This window comes from Amphiprion ocellaris, chromosome 10 (assembly GCF_022539595.1).
Source record: "Amphiprion ocellaris isolate individual 3 ecotype Okinawa chromosome 10, ASM2253959v1, whole genome shotgun sequence".
NCBI classification, from domain to species: Eukaryota; Metazoa; Chordata; class Actinopteri; family Pomacentridae; genus Amphiprion; species Amphiprion ocellaris.
Genome location: NC_072775.1, coordinates 16,333,945 through 16,350,324, shown reverse-complemented (window position 1 = coordinate 16,350,324; position 16,380 = coordinate 16,333,945). Strand labels below are relative to the sequence as shown.

General features: G+C 38.9%; 3 protein-coding genes across 5 annotated transcripts; 1 reads left to right on the top strand and 2 right to left on the bottom strand.

Annotated features, from left to right (window-relative positions):
- Positions 1-1,053: 1,053 nt before the first annotated feature.
- Positions 1,054-6,259, bottom strand: zgc:110366 (uncharacterized protein LOC550476 homolog). The gene is made up of 10 exons (XM_023276578.3): positions 6,228-6,259; positions 5,948-6,073; positions 5,714-5,815; positions 4,539-4,787; positions 4,228-4,329; positions 3,860-3,951; positions 2,799-2,981; positions 2,646-2,705; positions 1,931-2,045; positions 1,054-1,816 (listed from the first exon to the last, which is right to left on the bottom strand). Exons 2-9 carry the CDS (start codon positions 6,012-6,014, stop codon positions 1,950-1,952), a joined length of 951 nt encoding a protein of 316 aa, XP_023132346.2. The 5' UTR covers positions 6,015-6,073; positions 6,228-6,259; the 3' UTR covers positions 1,054-1,816; positions 1,931-1,949.
- Positions 6,218-10,119, top strand: extl2 (exostosin-like glycosyltransferase 2). Of its 2 annotated transcripts, XR_008603068.1 has the most exons (6): positions 6,218-6,367; positions 6,945-7,390; positions 7,881-7,951; positions 8,069-8,184; positions 8,274-8,736; positions 8,934-10,119. XR_008603068.1 is itself a non-coding variant. In XM_055014671.1 (5 exons), the coding sequence occupies exons 1-5, from the start codon at positions 6,363-6,365 to the stop codon at positions 8,674-8,676; spliced, it is 1,041 nt and encodes a 346-aa protein (XP_054870646.1). In that variant the 5' UTR covers positions 6,218-6,362; the 3' UTR covers positions 8,677-10,119. The 2 variants fall into 2 exon arrangements, 1 of the variants encoding a protein (XP_054870646.1); XM_055014671.1 differs by having other exon boundaries at positions 8,274-10,119.
- parla (presenilin associated, rhomboid-like a) lies at positions 9,737-16,380 on the bottom strand. Of its 2 annotated transcripts, none has more exons than XM_023276571.3 (10): positions 16,263-16,380; positions 14,250-14,448; positions 14,026-14,130; positions 13,787-13,919; positions 13,557-13,652; positions 13,219-13,368; positions 11,765-11,835; positions 11,563-11,664; positions 11,109-11,206; positions 9,737-10,314 (listed from the first exon to the last, which is right to left on the bottom strand). In XM_023276571.3, exons 1-10 carry the CDS (start codon positions 16,340-16,342, stop codon positions 10,164-10,166), a joined length of 1,185 nt encoding a protein of 394 aa, XP_023132339.1. In that variant the 5' UTR covers positions 16,343-16,380; the 3' UTR covers positions 9,737-10,163. The 2 variants fall into 2 exon arrangements, with proteins under 2 accessions (XP_023132339.1, XP_054870645.1); XM_055014670.1 differs by lacking the exon at positions 9,737-10,314 and adding an exon at positions 11,298-11,355 and having other exon boundaries at positions 11,118-11,206.

Sequence of the window (16,380 nt, the reverse complement as noted above, 5' to 3'; positions counted from 1 at the left end):
CTTCCATTTAAATTAAAGGTGGAGTCTGCAATTCTGGAGAAAGATACTTGATTATTTTGCTACTTAGTATATTTAGAGTTAACATGTACCAGATTTACCATCCCTCTCACTCCCACTGCCTCTTTCTTCCCCATCTTCCCCTCCTCCCACTCTGTCACGCACAGGACTCGCTGAAATAGTGCTCAATCTGAGCCACTTTGTTTCCTATTAACAGAACTAGGTCTGTGCAGTGCAGGAATATTGTTCTGCTTTCAGCAAACACACACAGAACAAATATCCAGTGAAACCTGAGAAAACATGAATCTGTCAAAAATTATTGTGGATTGAAATCACTGACTTCACCTTTAATACATTCACACATTTTTACCACTTTAGCTTGGCCTGGGAAAACGCCACATGGTATACTCCACAGTGGCATTTGGACATTTAATTTAAGACAGCAGAAAAACACACAATGTTTACAACTTGCTTTCCTAGTATAGTGTGTGATTAATCCAGGGGCTTTTTCTGTACAGTCTGCCTTAAATCTTTTTTTAACCAGCAACTGCTTTTTCTGAATAATAGTCAAATGCTAAAATTATCCATCTGAAGGTACTATTGTTTTGAGCAGACAGTCTTTGAATTGGACATTTCTGTCCACTTGAATGAATCATTCAATAACAGAGACCGTCTGAGAGGATGAAAATCTGCCTTTGAAAGATTAATTATTAAGCCCTCTCAGCTTTTATTGGACAGTTGACTGAAGAAACAGATGGGTAACATTAGTCACAGACTGGACTCAAATGTGGACTTTGCAGTCATGAGCACCATATGGCTGTCAATGTGTTTTAATCTATGGAAAGAATTGAGGTTATTGCATGTAGTGATACTGAGTGGGGAGTTGTCAAGACACAAGAATCTCTGGAGTTCCTCTGTAAACAATAAGCTGGTTTTATTAAGAGTGTTTCACATGCAACATTTTGTCAAGTTAAGTCCTGATCTAGCTCTACTTCATATCTGAACATTGCAAGATACATCCTGAAAATTTGAACACAAACTCACATGACAGCTGTATTTTTGCAAAGGCAAATATTTATTGAGATTTTGATTCACTACTATCATCTGTTACTTATGTTTGCCATATCCAGTCTGCTTTACAGAGCCTATAAAGCAGCATTTCAAAACTGAATCATGGGCAATTTCACTAATTTTCAAAAAAGTCTTTTGTGTCAAAGTGAAAACAGATTTGTATAATAAGTGCTTAAGTATTCACCCTCTTTAAAGTGACTCACATAATGTAACACAGCTGTAGCCATAATAGTACATATAGTAGTAGATAATAGTACAAAGTTGCTTGTACACACATGGACAAAATTGTTGGTACCTCTCGGTTAATGATTGAAAAACCCACAATGGTCACAGAAATAATTTGAATCTGACAAAAGTAATAATAAATAAAAATTCTATGAAAATTAACCAATGAAAATCAGACATTGCTTTTGAACTGTGGTTCAACAGAATTATTTAAAAAAATAAACTTGTGAAACAGGCCTGGACAAAAATGATGGTACCTCCAGAAAAGACTGAAAATAATGAGACCATAGGGACATGTTCAATCAAGGTGTGTCCTCTAATTAGCATCACAGATGTCTACAAACTTGTAATGTAGAGTCAGTCGTCCTATTTATAGGGTTACAGTAGTCACTGTGCTGTTTGGTGACATGGTATGTACCACACTAAACATGGGCCAGAGGAAGCGAAGGAGAGAGTCTACACGTAGATTTATACTTTTCATAGGAGGTTGCTGAGATGAATAAACTTCACATCATGGAGTCTCCTAGGAAAAGAGTTTCATGCAAAGAAAATGGACTAATTCAAATCATTGAAAATGTATCTCAGGAAGTTCTTCAACCAACTGTTATGAACAAAACTGGTTCCTGGTTAAACACACCTCATGTTCCCACATACTGTTACTCCACATTTGTTGGATCCCAAGAAACATGTCTTCCATCATGCAAACTTGCTAAAGCAGTCATGTCATCGTCCTCCAGCTGGAACCCAAACACCTGTGTGTGGAGCAGGAAGCAGTGGGTGAACTAAGCAAATGAATAAGTGACACGACTAATGACAACTTTGACTTGTAATGTCCAGCTTAGAAAACACGTCAATGATTTTACATTAAAATTGTACTGGAAATTACAATACAGCCAATATTTTTTCTTAGATTTTTTTTCAGATTGACACTCATAATAGTGTTGCCTTTGTAATGACATAAATCTTAAAGTGAATTCTAATAAGCCATTTTTTTTTAAACCTCATATATAGTTATCCATAGTGGCATCTGGGTGATTTCTGCCAACCAAGGCAACAGAGTTTAGACTGAACCATAGCTTCAGATGACACAGCTTTGACCAGGTTTAAACAGGTTTGAAAGAGAATCATCAGTTTTATGGTCTGCTTGCGGTTTCAGTTCACACATAATATAAAATATTCTGCTTCACTGCTTAAAAACTATTTTGGGGCCAGCGTAGTAACTTTAAAATGACCAATAACTACATTATATGCCATTATGCTTGGTCTGTCACATCATCTTAAATTTTATCAGTTTTGAATGCTTAAAAGCTTTCTGAACATTGAAAAGACTTAGCAACAGACTTAAAACTTACTTCACAGTTTTCTTGTACCCTGGTCTTTTTGGTGGATTTAGGGATTGTGACAACTCCATTCTGAGGAAAATTTAGAAAACAATGAAATTGCAGTTTTATTAAGAAATACACAGAAAGTTAAGTCTCAAAAAATAATGTGAACAATGTGAAAACCTGAATACTCCAGCGGATGCAGATCTGAGCAGGTGTCCGTTGGTGCTTTTCTGCTATCTGGCAAACTATGGGGTTGCTTATGACTTGACCCTTGGCCAGAGGACTGAACCCTTCAAACACAATCCCCTCCTGGTGACAGTAATCTATCAGCTGTTTAGGCTGCTGGAAAGGATGGTACTCCACCTGATGGGTCAAATCAGTATATCAATCAAACAGTCATGTTTGGAAGCATGTTGAAGATATAATTCATGTCTGATTATGAAAATGCACTCTTTGGGGACTGTAGAAAAATAACTAGTGTCGGGATAAGGACAACACAAGATTGTGGATACAAGCGGCAGAAATCTCTGCTCAGAGTTGAACCGCTGTTCCTCCATATCACCCTACGTTAGAAGTGTTTTGGTGTGTCCAACCAGGAGGCGATCCAGACCAGGATATACTGGAGATTTTAAATCTCATCTGGCTTGGGAACACCTCCGCATTCCCGCGTGAACAGCATGCAGCTCTGCCTAATGCTGCTGCCCTTATGACCCAGACCCAGAAAGGCAGTAGAAGATGGATGGATGATGGAAATAATCTCACAATGCAGTAAATCTGACTAACGACGAATGACATGGCATTTAAATCAGGAATGAGTAAATAATAAAACATCTTCTCTTGTTCTTAAAATACAAAACTATCCCCTTATTTCCTATTCCACTTCCCTAATAATGCCCATATAGTCCCTAACTGTATTATTAGTATGATGAGATGAAGTAGTAATCATATTGGTGACTAAAACTACAGTCAGTGGCAGGCCTTATCATTTTATATATGGAAGCTATTTATAAATACTGCCAGTGTGGGTACAGGGGCAGACCTTCATGAAGAGGGTGATTGCTTCTCACTGCCATCTCTAAATAAGTATTTATCTCTTCTTTTACATATTTCAAGTTATCACTAAACTGAGCCATTCCTCTCCCAAACTTTGCCCGAACATCTCTGTGTGTTTTCCAGCAAAATAAACACCTTCAACTGAATCGAAGGCTTTCACAAAAGAAAAAAAAAACCAAAACAAAAACCTGGTTAACATGTGGCACCACACTACAGTCTTCCTTCAACTGTTCCAGGTGGCGGATCACAAAGTTGCTCACCCCGATAGCACGGCATACCCCTGTAGTGACAAACAGAGGTATTTATGCTCTATAAAATACTCTTTTATTACTATATTTACTGTTGTCACAAAGTCAGTGATTACATGACTAGTGATTCTCAGCTACCATATTAGATCTGGTCTTTTCATGCAGTTATGAGTATAATTCTAGGGGTTGAAAACAAAGCAATAGTTCTATGTACTATCATCAATAACTGGTCTGGCAATCTGTTGTCAACCTTGAGCTTACATTTGTTTTACTGGAAAAAACAAAGTTATAATCAAGTCCACAATGACCTTCTTTGTACAGTTCCTCTAAAGCTCTCCAGGTCTCAGCTCTTATCTCCCTGTTGGAACAACCAGGTCTCTGTGGGTCTGGCCAGTGCATCAGGTAGAGATCTGAAAAAGGAGGCAGGTGAGGATTTAATGACTCACATAAGACAAGAAGAAAACCAACTGCACATAATGTTGGAGAATAAAGATACTATTTTATGGAAAAAAGGGCAAAGAACACTCATTACTAGAAAAAAACTTGGTCCATCTACCATCACAGGTTCAAAAGGACAGTACAGAAAACTCTGCTAGGTTTAAGTTTAACAAGACTTTACCAAAATATTCAACCCCCATCTCAGAGCAGGAGTCAAGGCAGGCCTTTTTTGCAGCTTTGTATCCGTAGTCCCCAGGCCACAATTTATTGGTGATCCACAGATCACTTCTTGGTAATCCACTTTCTTTGATAGCTTTGCCAAGTTTCTCCTCACAGCCGTAATGCTGTGCTGTGTCAATGTGACGCACGCCACAGTGAGTGAGTGCATACACAACAGCATCGTGACAGTATCCGCCTCTGTGGGATGTGCCTGACAGACAGAAGTTATTAGACACGATACAGTCAAAAAAAGAATATAAATTCATCCATCCATTATCTATACACCGCTTAATCCTCATTAGGGTCACGGGCGGCCTGGAGTCTATCCCAGCTGACTCGGGCGAAGGCAGGGGACACCCTAGACAGGTCGCCAGTCTGTCACAGGGCTACTTACAAAGACAAACGAGCACTCTCACATTCACACCTACGGGCAATTTAGAATAATCAATTAACCTCAGCATATTTTTGGACTGTGGGAGGAAGCCGGAGTACCCGGAGAAAACCCACGCATGCACAGGGAGAACATGCAAACTCCATGCAGAAAGATCCCGGGAAAGCCGGGACGCGAACCAGGGATCTTCTCGCTACAAGGCAGAAGTGCTAACCACTACAACACTGTGCAGCCCTTAATATAAATTCAGTTCAATCCATTTTTAAAAATTTAGTAAGTGTTGCAATTTTGCTGTTTGAAAAGTGACACCAATTTATATTAAATTCAGATCATTGTTAAGAAAGTGAATATTAATACATAAGTAAAAATCAATAATCATGGAAAAAAACTAATGGAATTAGCAAATATCCAATTGCCATGTCTGACTTTCTGCTTTCAAAAACACACAAACTCTGCATTTAAACAAAAAAAGACAAAACATTAGTGTGAATGAGTTTTTGATAAACTCTAATCCTAATCATCAGAATTTTTCATGAATTCGCTAAAATCAGTTTACAGCCTGTTTGGATACTTGCTTATTTATTACGATTTGATAAATGAATGGATTTTAAATAACTTTTGATTCACGCTGCACAATATAAAGCAGCACATATGTTTCTTTACAGATAATCTGAGGGTTATGTAATGCTTCTATGAACATTATGTCATCATATCACATGTTCAGCATTTACCAAAGTAAAACGCACCTAATCCCAGAATTGGAATGTGCAGACCATTAGAAAGTGGGACTGTGGGACATCTCACTGCAGTTAAAGACATGTTCCTCCAACTGGGCAACACTGACCAACCTGAATAAAAAAGAAGTGTTATTCTTAGTTTTCCTGCTGTAACAATCAAACAATCTTTATTCTGCATTTTGCCACTACGAACAACTTACATTACATTAACATTACTGTTGCTGAAGCATAACATCAACTTACCTGAACTTTGCTGTGTGCAGTTATAGAAGACTGTTCTTGCTTCTTTCCAACACAACCGTGTTAACATCTCTGCTGAGGGTGAAGATGAGCCTCCAAAGATCAATCCAACCCTCCCGTTTGTGGAGCCTAACAAAAATGGCGTCGGTTTACAATGATACAAACAATACGTAAGTAAAACATTTATGGGACACTGTAACTTCCAAAAGATAAGACTACGAAATCAGACAAGTCACATTTTATTTTGAAGTAGTTGGCAACAGTTGTAGTTGCTTTTTCCTACCAGCACGACAGGTAATTTCCACACTCTTACGGCGGATATTATCTTGTCAGCGCTCTTTGCTTTTAGACTCTTTGGTTAGAGTTAGCCAACATGGCGACTGTGTGAAGTGAGCGGATTGTTTGCAGTGCCAAGAAAATGAGGTGAGTTCTGATTTACGGAGGGAAATACAACATAGCCTTCGCTGTGAAATGTTATAAACTAGATATATTATGAGAGAGTTCGTTTAACTCAAGTCGTGGCTTTGTGTCTTTCTAAAGAAACACCGAGCTAACATCACGACAAAGTTAGCAAATAATTGTTTAATGCAACAAGGCTGCTTTGAGTAATGTGTAACTACTTTGCACAACAAAGTTAGCGTGTGCTAGGAAAATAGCTGGGGTTTTGGACCATGCCCAAGAAAGCTATGTTCGAAATCTTGATTTATAGCCTATTCTGCTAGGTTTTTTGCTCCTGTCCAGCTGTGGACCTCCTATATTTACCTACGGTTTCATTCACACTGCTGATAACAAAATGGTTCATGTGCTCCAGGCTTTCATCTTTGTTTGAACAGCCAATGTTTTCAGAATACCATACATATTGGGATTAACATGTTTTGTCAGAAGTTTTATATTTCCCTGCATCATAGTATGTGTTCAGCACATTTTATTTAAATCATGCTGGCATTCAGATGGAAATATTGGTTCTTCCTGCTAATCTGTGTGTTTTTCTGTAATTCAGGGTACCCCGTTGCTGTTTTGGGGTCAGGCGAACCTATCTGGTGTGGCCAATCCTGCTGATCCTCCTGGTTGGAGCAGCTTTGACAGCTCTGCTGCCACCTGCTGAGGACCAAGGAGCTGCTGGTGTCCTGGGAGTGCTCCGCAGAGCTACAGCATCGAAGGAGTTTCCGGCACAGAGCCTCCACACTGACAGCTCAGAGGAGGACAAATTCACTGTCATCATCCAAACTTACAACCGCACAGACGTTTTACTCAAACTCTTAAACCATTACCAGGCAGTGCCTCATCTTCAGAAGATTATCATTGTCTGGAACAACATTGGGGAGCAGACGCCCCTGAAGTTATGGAACTCTCTGGGGCCTCATCCGGTCCAGGTGGTCTTCAAGGAGCAGACTAGCAATCAAATGCGCAACAGACTACAATCATTCTCTGAGATTGATACAGATGGTCAGTTTATCTGTCAGCTTGCACAGTATTCACTGATCAGTAATATAAAAACAGCATGCAAATAGTCTCCTTTTCTGACTTACCAGTAATTCATGTTGTAGTGGTTAAAAATGGTTATATTTAGCCAATTGTACACAAAAAGTCACAGATGTGTCTGGCACAATATGATGCAAATGGTGGACACAGTGATCATTGGCTTATGATTTGTGGTCTTTGACCCCACTCTCCATCTGCCCACTATCATTTCCAATATAATCGTGTTGTTCCATGATGTCCATACTGCTGTAGAGATGAAGTATGTTGGAACAACAAATACTTATTCCCCATATGTTGAAAGTAATTGATAGCATTTAATAAAGTATCACATGCTGCATTTTTGTTCTGTATAGATTCTTTGATTTAGTTATTGAAAGAGTTTTATACTGACATATATTTTGTTTGTGTGAACAATTTTCAAGTGTAGTTAGTTTTTTTTTCTCTGATTCTTTAGCTGTGTTGATGCTAGACGATGACACCCTCATCAGTGTTCCTGACATCAGTTTTGCTTTCTCAGTGTGGAAGGTAAGAAGATTCAGTAACAATGAAAATACAAAACTGACATTTAAGCTTTATGTGATTATTTAATTTCACCATATATAATGCTGCCGACATAACCAACGGTCATTTTTGGTTCCACAGCAATTTCCAGACCAAATTGTTGGATTTGTTCCACGGAAGCATGTCTCAACACCAGGAGGAGTGTACACTTATGGCAGCTTTGAGTTGCAGGATCCAGAAACAGCTGGTGGTGACAGGTGAGTTGATGTTTTCTTTTGCTAGGTTTGGTTTGATGTGAAAAGCCTTTTTTTAAAAAAAAATTATTATTTTGATCCCCTCACTACAGATACTCCATGGTGTTAATTGGTGCTGCTTTCTTCCACCGCCGCTACCTGCAGCTCTTCCAGGAGCAACCTCAAGCAGTACATGCTTTAGTCGATGAAACACAGAACTGTGACGATATCGCCATGAACTTTGCAGTAGCATTATATTTACGGAAACACTCCAAGGCGACCAGGGTCAGTAGACCCTCTGGGGTCTTTGTCAAACCTGTGGATCTCCGCAACCTGGAAAAGGATGCCAGCAGTGGATACCAAGGAATGTGGCATCGCCCCGAACACCTTCTCCAGAGGTCCTACTGCCTGAACAGATTGACACAGATCTACGGCTTCATGCCACTCTGCTTCTCCAATCTGATGGTCTCCCAGTTCGGCTTCCCCAGCTACGCCAATCACAAGAGTAGGGGCTGAGGAGGTGCCACTTTGCTGACTGTTTTGGATTGAAGGAAGACGGGTTCAAGTATCAGGCTGGTAAGTCTGCGTTTAGCTTACATCACACCACACATCCGGGCTGAGAACTAGTTTGAATTGAGTGCTGGAGTGATCTGTGGATGGCGCCCAGTCATTAGCATCTGACATCTTCAGCCGCTTTAATTTTAGAAAGCTCAGACAGTCTCAAGGTAATAAAAACAGTTTGTTTTTTGGGTGCTTTTTACGATCCTCTGCAGTCTCATCATGACATCAGCGGGACAGTGATGGACTTTTCATTTGGAAGAATTTTCTGCACATGGTCCACTTTGATGAAACGTCCATATTTGATAAGGTAATCTGTATTGCTGCCAGAAGCGGCCTTTCCTCCAGCATGAACAAGTCCCTCAGTGGATTGTAGCGCATTCACTTTGAAGCCAGCAGGTGTCGGTCTTAACTCTAATCTCGCCTTGTTTGTAACTGTGATTTAAAGAACGTTTACATTTTCTGTTGTTCCATTTAACTGACATATCAGTGCAAGAAGATGTATTCTATAGTAATGTTTGGCCCCCAAAAAAACTCCCCACCACAGTGTGAATCTGGGAATAGAAACAAATGTTACTGAAAGTAATAGGTATATTTGAAAGCTATATTTATATCCAGTACTATGCATGCCTAGACAATCATTTTTTAAAATGTATGCATATATGTTTGTAATACTCTATCATGTGATTTTAATTGAATAGAGTTGTCCTTTTTTTTCTAAACAAAATCTGAGGATGAATTCATATAATGAGGAGTAAATGAGGATTAAATCTGGAAACAAGTGAACAGAGGTCAAGACACTGACATATAGTGATTGAAGAATTAAGTGAGGGCTTCCTGGAAAACAAATCAACAGAAAATTTTTTCCTAATTTTAGAGCGTGAATGGATTCTAATTTCTAGTAGGTAGAAGAAGGAATAGCAGTTTGTCCAAAATAATTAGATATGTTTTTATAACAGATAATCCCTGCAATTTGCAAAAATACTGTAACCTCAGTTGTAATAATGACAAAAGATCATCCTGTTAAAGTTGATTTAATTACTGAACTGCATCATCACTCTGGCATTTCCATTCAGTGACAGACTAATGCAGTTCTCTTTGATAATATAAACAGGAAAACATTGACATTATGTGTCCAACTTAAACATCTGGGAGGTAGGAGAGTGATATTTTCATTTTGTAAGTGGAACAGCTTTCAGGGAAACAGATGTCATCAGTCAACACAGTAAACATCTGGACAATAAAATCTGATGTGAGGTCTGACCTGTTTTTAAATTTCAAGTCTCTGCATGCCATTGAATCAGCAAATGCTCATTTCTAACTTAGGATGGAAATCTATATTTATTAATGAATAATAACAGCCCACTCCATCTCAGTGAATAAAAGTGTCCTTGCATACTCCGAGGTAATTGGAGTCCAGTTTTTTCAAAAAGGATTCCAGAGTCCTATTGTGGTCCGGGTCCGCTACCACCACTGACAGCAGGCCCACCTCCAGGCCTGGATCCTCTGCTGCCTGGGGAACGCATGTCGTGCCACAGCTTCACAAGGGGCTCCCTCTTCCTCCAAATTAGTTTGTGACCATATGCCACATACCATCTGCAGGATGAGATATATGCAGATGGTTAAAATTTACACACATTTACAGCCCAATAACATTAACATAAGACTTCTACTAAGATTTAGGCTGGTAATTGTATTGGATTTCTTACTAGTTAGTGTCAAAATATCGACTACAGAAACATTTCATTAACTAAAATGTATCATTGCAGCATACAGTATACTGTTTTAGCTGTTTATAAACTGATCTAGATATGAATAAGCTTTTAGAATTGACTTCTTTCCTCCTCAGCGTTAATATGTATTATAGTCAGGTAAAGTAGTATTTAATTTTTGTAGGGTTTCAATGCATAATGTATAAATTACTCAGGTAAAATCACCATAAATAACAGATTAGGGTCTTTACCCCAAAAGTTAAACTTGATAGGTTAATTTGTAACAGCAATAATAATCTTTACTTTATATTTTTGATTATTTAGTTGGGATGCAAAAAGACTAAAGCACAGAAGTTCAGTCTTGACCTTATAGTCATTCAGCAAAACAATCTTCGCTAAACACCTCACTAGCTTTTCCCAGAGCTTTCAGCTGCATCTCAGACTTCATCAGGAGTTATCACATGACCAAACTTCCATAATTAGGACATTTGATAACAAATAAAATATGATCTAATGGAGATATAGAAAATTGAGCAAACTCCACCTGAAACTGTGAGACGTTTTTCAAAGCTCCAGAAAATGAAAGCATATCTTGTCAAACCTTCACTGTATTTCATACCATTCAACCAGGAAATATATATTAAGAACAGAGGATAAAAATCAGATGAGAGAACTCACACTCCAAAGAGGACACCGCCAAGGTGAGCTGCATGGTCAAACAACCGCCATCCCATCAAAAGCCCTGCTGCATCTACAGCCACAAGTGCTTTCAGAACCTAAAGGCAAACCAATCACACAAACCTAAAGTTACACACAATGCACCATAAACAGCTATTCTCTACCGTGCATTCAGACATGCATACTTACACATTCACTCATTCATACACTTGTTTGTTTTGTTCATGCACAGATTTACATCTCTTCCCTGCAGCAAAAACACAACATGAGGACATTGACGTGATTTTAAATGTATGAATAAGCAAACAGTATGTTCAGATTATGTTCCAGAGGTGCAAATCTAGGTAGCATGAAATCTTATAGTTGAAAACGTGCATTTTGCGTAGTCAGTACGACGAATGCACACAAATACAAACTCCATTTACAATCACAGTTTTAGATATGCATCACTTACATTTCCTGCCGTTATAGTGACCATAGGAAGGAAGATTATGCCGAGTTTGGCCTCTGGCACCTTTGCACAGACTGCAGCAAGTACTGCCATGACGGCGCCTGACTGTAGAGCAAACAAAGTTACAAGTCAAAAATTGGTCTTTTATTTGTGTCAAGTTTTAAAACGATTTAAAAAAAAAAAAAAAAAAAAAAAACGATCTTACCGCCCCTAATGATGGATAGAGACGCCCAGTGGCTGTTTTGCACATGTAACTGACCATAGTGGAAATCACACCTGAAAATACATACAAATGACAATTAGATATTGTTCCTTTTTCTTGTTTAAAAAGATATTCTGTGCCCCCTTTTTTTGTACATCTTATGACCTATTTTCTCAGTCAACTTTCCAACCAAATGCATTACAAAAGGGATACAACAGTTGTTGTTTACTGTTTTAACAGGTGAAACAATGATATAAATGGAAATTTTAGTCACATTTGAAGCAGCAGAGATAGTTGAAGTGTCTGGAATGCTGAAAGTAGCTAAAATATCAGTTGAACTGCCATTAAAGAAGTGGAAAATTCAACTGAAGATAAAGCAGTGGGAGGTAGCTGATGTGTATGCACTGTAAGCAGCTGAAGTTACACCGACAGTTTAAGCATAAGAGCAGAAAGAAATTAATTTCTTTGTGTTTTTGCTTCAAGACATTCTCTAGTGAAAATCAAGGTTTTTTTGTCTTTGTTTTTTGCTTGTTACCATGTCTATCTGGTGCTTTTTATATATTGTAAGATATATCATGAGTAAAATGAGTAAAATAATGTCCTGGTTTCCAACTGACGTGTATGTCTAAATTACTCCAATTTACAGCTTGCCATTTGCAGAGGAGTTTCATGTTGTTTGAGCAGAGTTGTCTGTGAGCTGGTGTGAGTGCAGTGAGTGGGGAGAAGTGGATGGAGACTTCATAGATCTACACCTTCTAGAGTTACATCTAAGCAATTTTAGGGCGGGGGGGGGTATTTTCATTGAAAAGCTTCTAAATATGTAATATTGATACAAAGAGATGAATTTTACGCTTTAATAAAGTTTAAGATGGATTTTTTAAAATGTAGCATGTTAGTAGATGTGTAATTATTGAAATTGCTGTTTGGGAAATGCTAAAGCGGTTAAAATATCAGTTGACATGTAATGGGTGAGGAGAGATTAAATGAAGGCCTATGAGATCACATTGAATTCGATCTGAAGTGGAATTAAAATGACAACAGCAATGAAGTGGAAGCAGTAAAAGAAGGTAGAAAGTTTTAGAAGCATATTGTTACCCAGACCTGTTAAGCACTCAGTGTGTCTTCTTAAAAATTGGGTTTATTGTGCTCACTAGAGAATATGTAAACAGTACAACATGTCGCTTTAGTCCTGTAAATGACACTCTTAAATGTAATTTAGGAAAGTTTACATTTTCTGAAGGAAATATAAGTGGACTGACTATAACAGTTAAGGGTGCATGTTCAGTATAATGACATCATTTCTAACTTGTGTTACTTTAAATGACTGAACGCAAGTCTTAAAATATTTTTAAACCCATTTTAACAGACGTAGCTGTTATAAATTCAGCACTGATCAATACTGTATTCAGAAGTGTTGAATGTCATCAGATGCTAGTCCTATTGTTTATTCCACTCACCAGCAGACATGTAGACTGCAAGAAACTGCTCTCTCCCTAACAGAGAGACAATTCCAGAGGAGAAAGTCCATAGGACATACATGTTGGCCACCATGTGAATAATGGAGTAGTGGCTGAAGGAGGACAGGACCATTGGAAGGCACCGTGTTTCTGGTGAGGGAGAGAAACAAGGATTTGGACATTTGTGCTTTGGAAACACAAAGAGAACTTGATCATAGCCTGTAAATCAAGCTGAAAATCTTCCTCTTGCAAGAAACTCAATGCTCTTGTTATCCTCAAGTAACTACTTATTACTCTTTATTCATTCTAATTTTCCTAAAAAAAACAGTGATACTCACTGGAGGCTGGGTTTGACGTGAAGTACTTAATCATGCTTCTCTGCATTGAAGGGATTCGCCAGCAGCACAGGACTGCAGCATTTACTGCAATAATACCTAGAAGCCATGAATAAGCAAAACTCCTGACTGTGAGGAAATTGTGGATTGTATTAAACACAAGCAAAGATGTTGACATTGGCCACATTTGAAGAACAACAAGGACGAAATGAGTCCGCTGCTGAATAAGCTACCCGTGACGGTCTTCTGTCCCTCTGTGAGGCTGCTCCAGAAGTCATCCACCATGGACATCAGAAGGATGAGCTGTCGCTGGAAGCTGGACAGCTGGCTCCACCAGTTGTGCCAGTATGTCATGTCCTGGGAGCCCTGGTAACAAATGTATCATTCATCAAGTCACTGGAGGAAGCTTCTTGGTTGAACTGGCAATACAGGTTGATAGCAGTAGAGGAAATGTGTATCATTAAATCCTCACCTGCATTAATTTTTCAGCCTCCTCTTCATCTTTTGCCATCTGAACTCTTGCCTTCAGGGTCTCGTATTGGAGAATGGCCGCCGCACCAAAGGAGCAGCCTGTAAACTGACATGGAATCAGACAACCGAAACCATCCTGCTGTCCTGAACATCATTATAGCATGCACTTATTTTCTCACTTCGCATAAAAGAAAGGTCATTCTATTAGAAAGCTGAGGGACCTACCCCCACTGTGAACATCAGCGGTGAGAACAGTGTCGGTCTGGGGACTTTGGGAGGTGGAGGTGGTGGTGGTGGAGTTGGCCCCGGTGTGGCAGCCTCAGAGGATGAGGCGTTTGTTTCTTGGCTGACATTTCCTTTCTTTGTGTCTGGCCTTTTGGCATCCCGACGGAAACCACACCTCTGCTGGTTGTAGGGGTTGAGTCTGTCAGAACAAACAGGACAGTATTAAAACCTACTTTATACATAGTCAGTTTCAACAAAATTAAAATTGCAGCATATAATATTAAATTGTAAATGTTAAATTGTATTTATTCTTTTTAACATGGGGAATACGTATTTATCGTTCCAACTCGTGGCATTCCTGTGAGAGAACTGACATCATGAAACAACCAAGGGCGACTGTATTGGAAATGACAATGGACAGATTGAGAGTGTGGTCAAGTTGTCGATGTGGAGTGTTGTCCCACTCTTCTGAAGGGTTTGGTGAAGCTGGTTTACAAGGTCATGTTGACATTCAAAGCATCATGTGAAAGATTGTCTGTGCCATAGATGACAAATGGTGGAGGTATGGACGTTGTAGACACTAGTGGAAGGAGTGTGTGTACTGGTGAAGCTCTCTGATCGTCGTCCTTTAAAGCCACTCCTGATTAGAGTGTGGATTAACTTAGTGGTCGACAGTCTGTTACCAGCTGAACAGCTAAAAAGCTTGTTCACAATTGTCTGAATTTGACCTTTTTGTAATCATAACGATAGAAATGTAAATAATTACTTTTCTGTAAGTCAGAGGCCATTTGCAAGCAGGATTTGTATTTTTGCTCAGTGTATACACATGGAATGACTCTACCAGTTAAACAATATCAGGCAAAAAGTAACATAACAGTCCTGCTTTGAAAACCGAGAACCTTGAATTGTTGTTTTTGTCATATGATTTATAAAACTGTTCCTAGAGACACAATACGATGTCAAAAATATAGCAAGAAATCTTAAAATTCTTTGTTTTGTATGATTTATAGTCTGAAATTAAAACACATTTAGTTTTATATCACTTAAGACAAAGGTTTAATCCCTCACAACTGACCAGCTGGGGTCAATGAATATGACTGATTTCTTTATTTTCATGTCATGCCCACAAGCGTGCCCAACCCTCATAGGTTTACAAGACACCAACATACTAGCATTGCAGCAATACATCCAAAACACACAGATTATTCTGCTGCTCGGAGTAGCATTAAACCTCCCAATATCTAAAGCTAATGGCAATGTTCCTGATTCTAAGTGTGCACACAAGGATATCTGTGTTTTGCTTAAGATCCCACACTATATCTATCCTTTATAAGACAGTAAGTTCGTAATTTTGGTTTATGCCCAATATCAAAAGACCATTTTTCTCTAAACTTAAGAAACATGTTATTCCTAATCTCCTGAAGATCACAGAGTAACCTATTATGAAAAATAAATGATGAAATAAAGATTTCAGCACATTTGCCCAGGAATGACCACTGGAGATGTCCCAATTAAACATCTTTTTTTGTGATATATTGTAATTTCTGCAACAAAAAAATGAGTTAAAATAATCCAATCAGCCATGAAAAGAACTGTTTCTGTATATAGTTATTAAACTATATATTATAGTGTACAAAGCTACTGCTATGACCAAACCCCTTGTTTCCTGATTATGCAAGCACCATCTACAAAATACCAGAAGATATAAGCTGTGTAATTGCAGGAGTGCAGCATGTCTGACCCTGGTTAGCCCCTTGAAGCTCTGTAACAACAGCTGTGCATCCAGCAGGGAACAAAACACAAATAACCCTGATGGTGGTAGTACTGCAAATGTTATTGTTTCTTTCTGTAAATAACTGACACATGAAGCAGCTTCAGCTCCGTGGATCTGCGTACAATGACAGTGGGAACGGTTAGGTAACACACACTGCTGATCGTGAAGCAAACACACACCAGTCAGAGTTATTTTGTTTGATCAGACCCTCCGAACTGAGCGACGCTGTATTTGCTCACCTGGAGCTTCGTGGAGTTGTGTTGTGGGGTCTGATGAACTCTGTTTTGGCCCATTTCATTACAAATCCTCTCCACGCCATGTTTGTGATGACCTCCTGCCCGAGGCTCCTCCCACTGC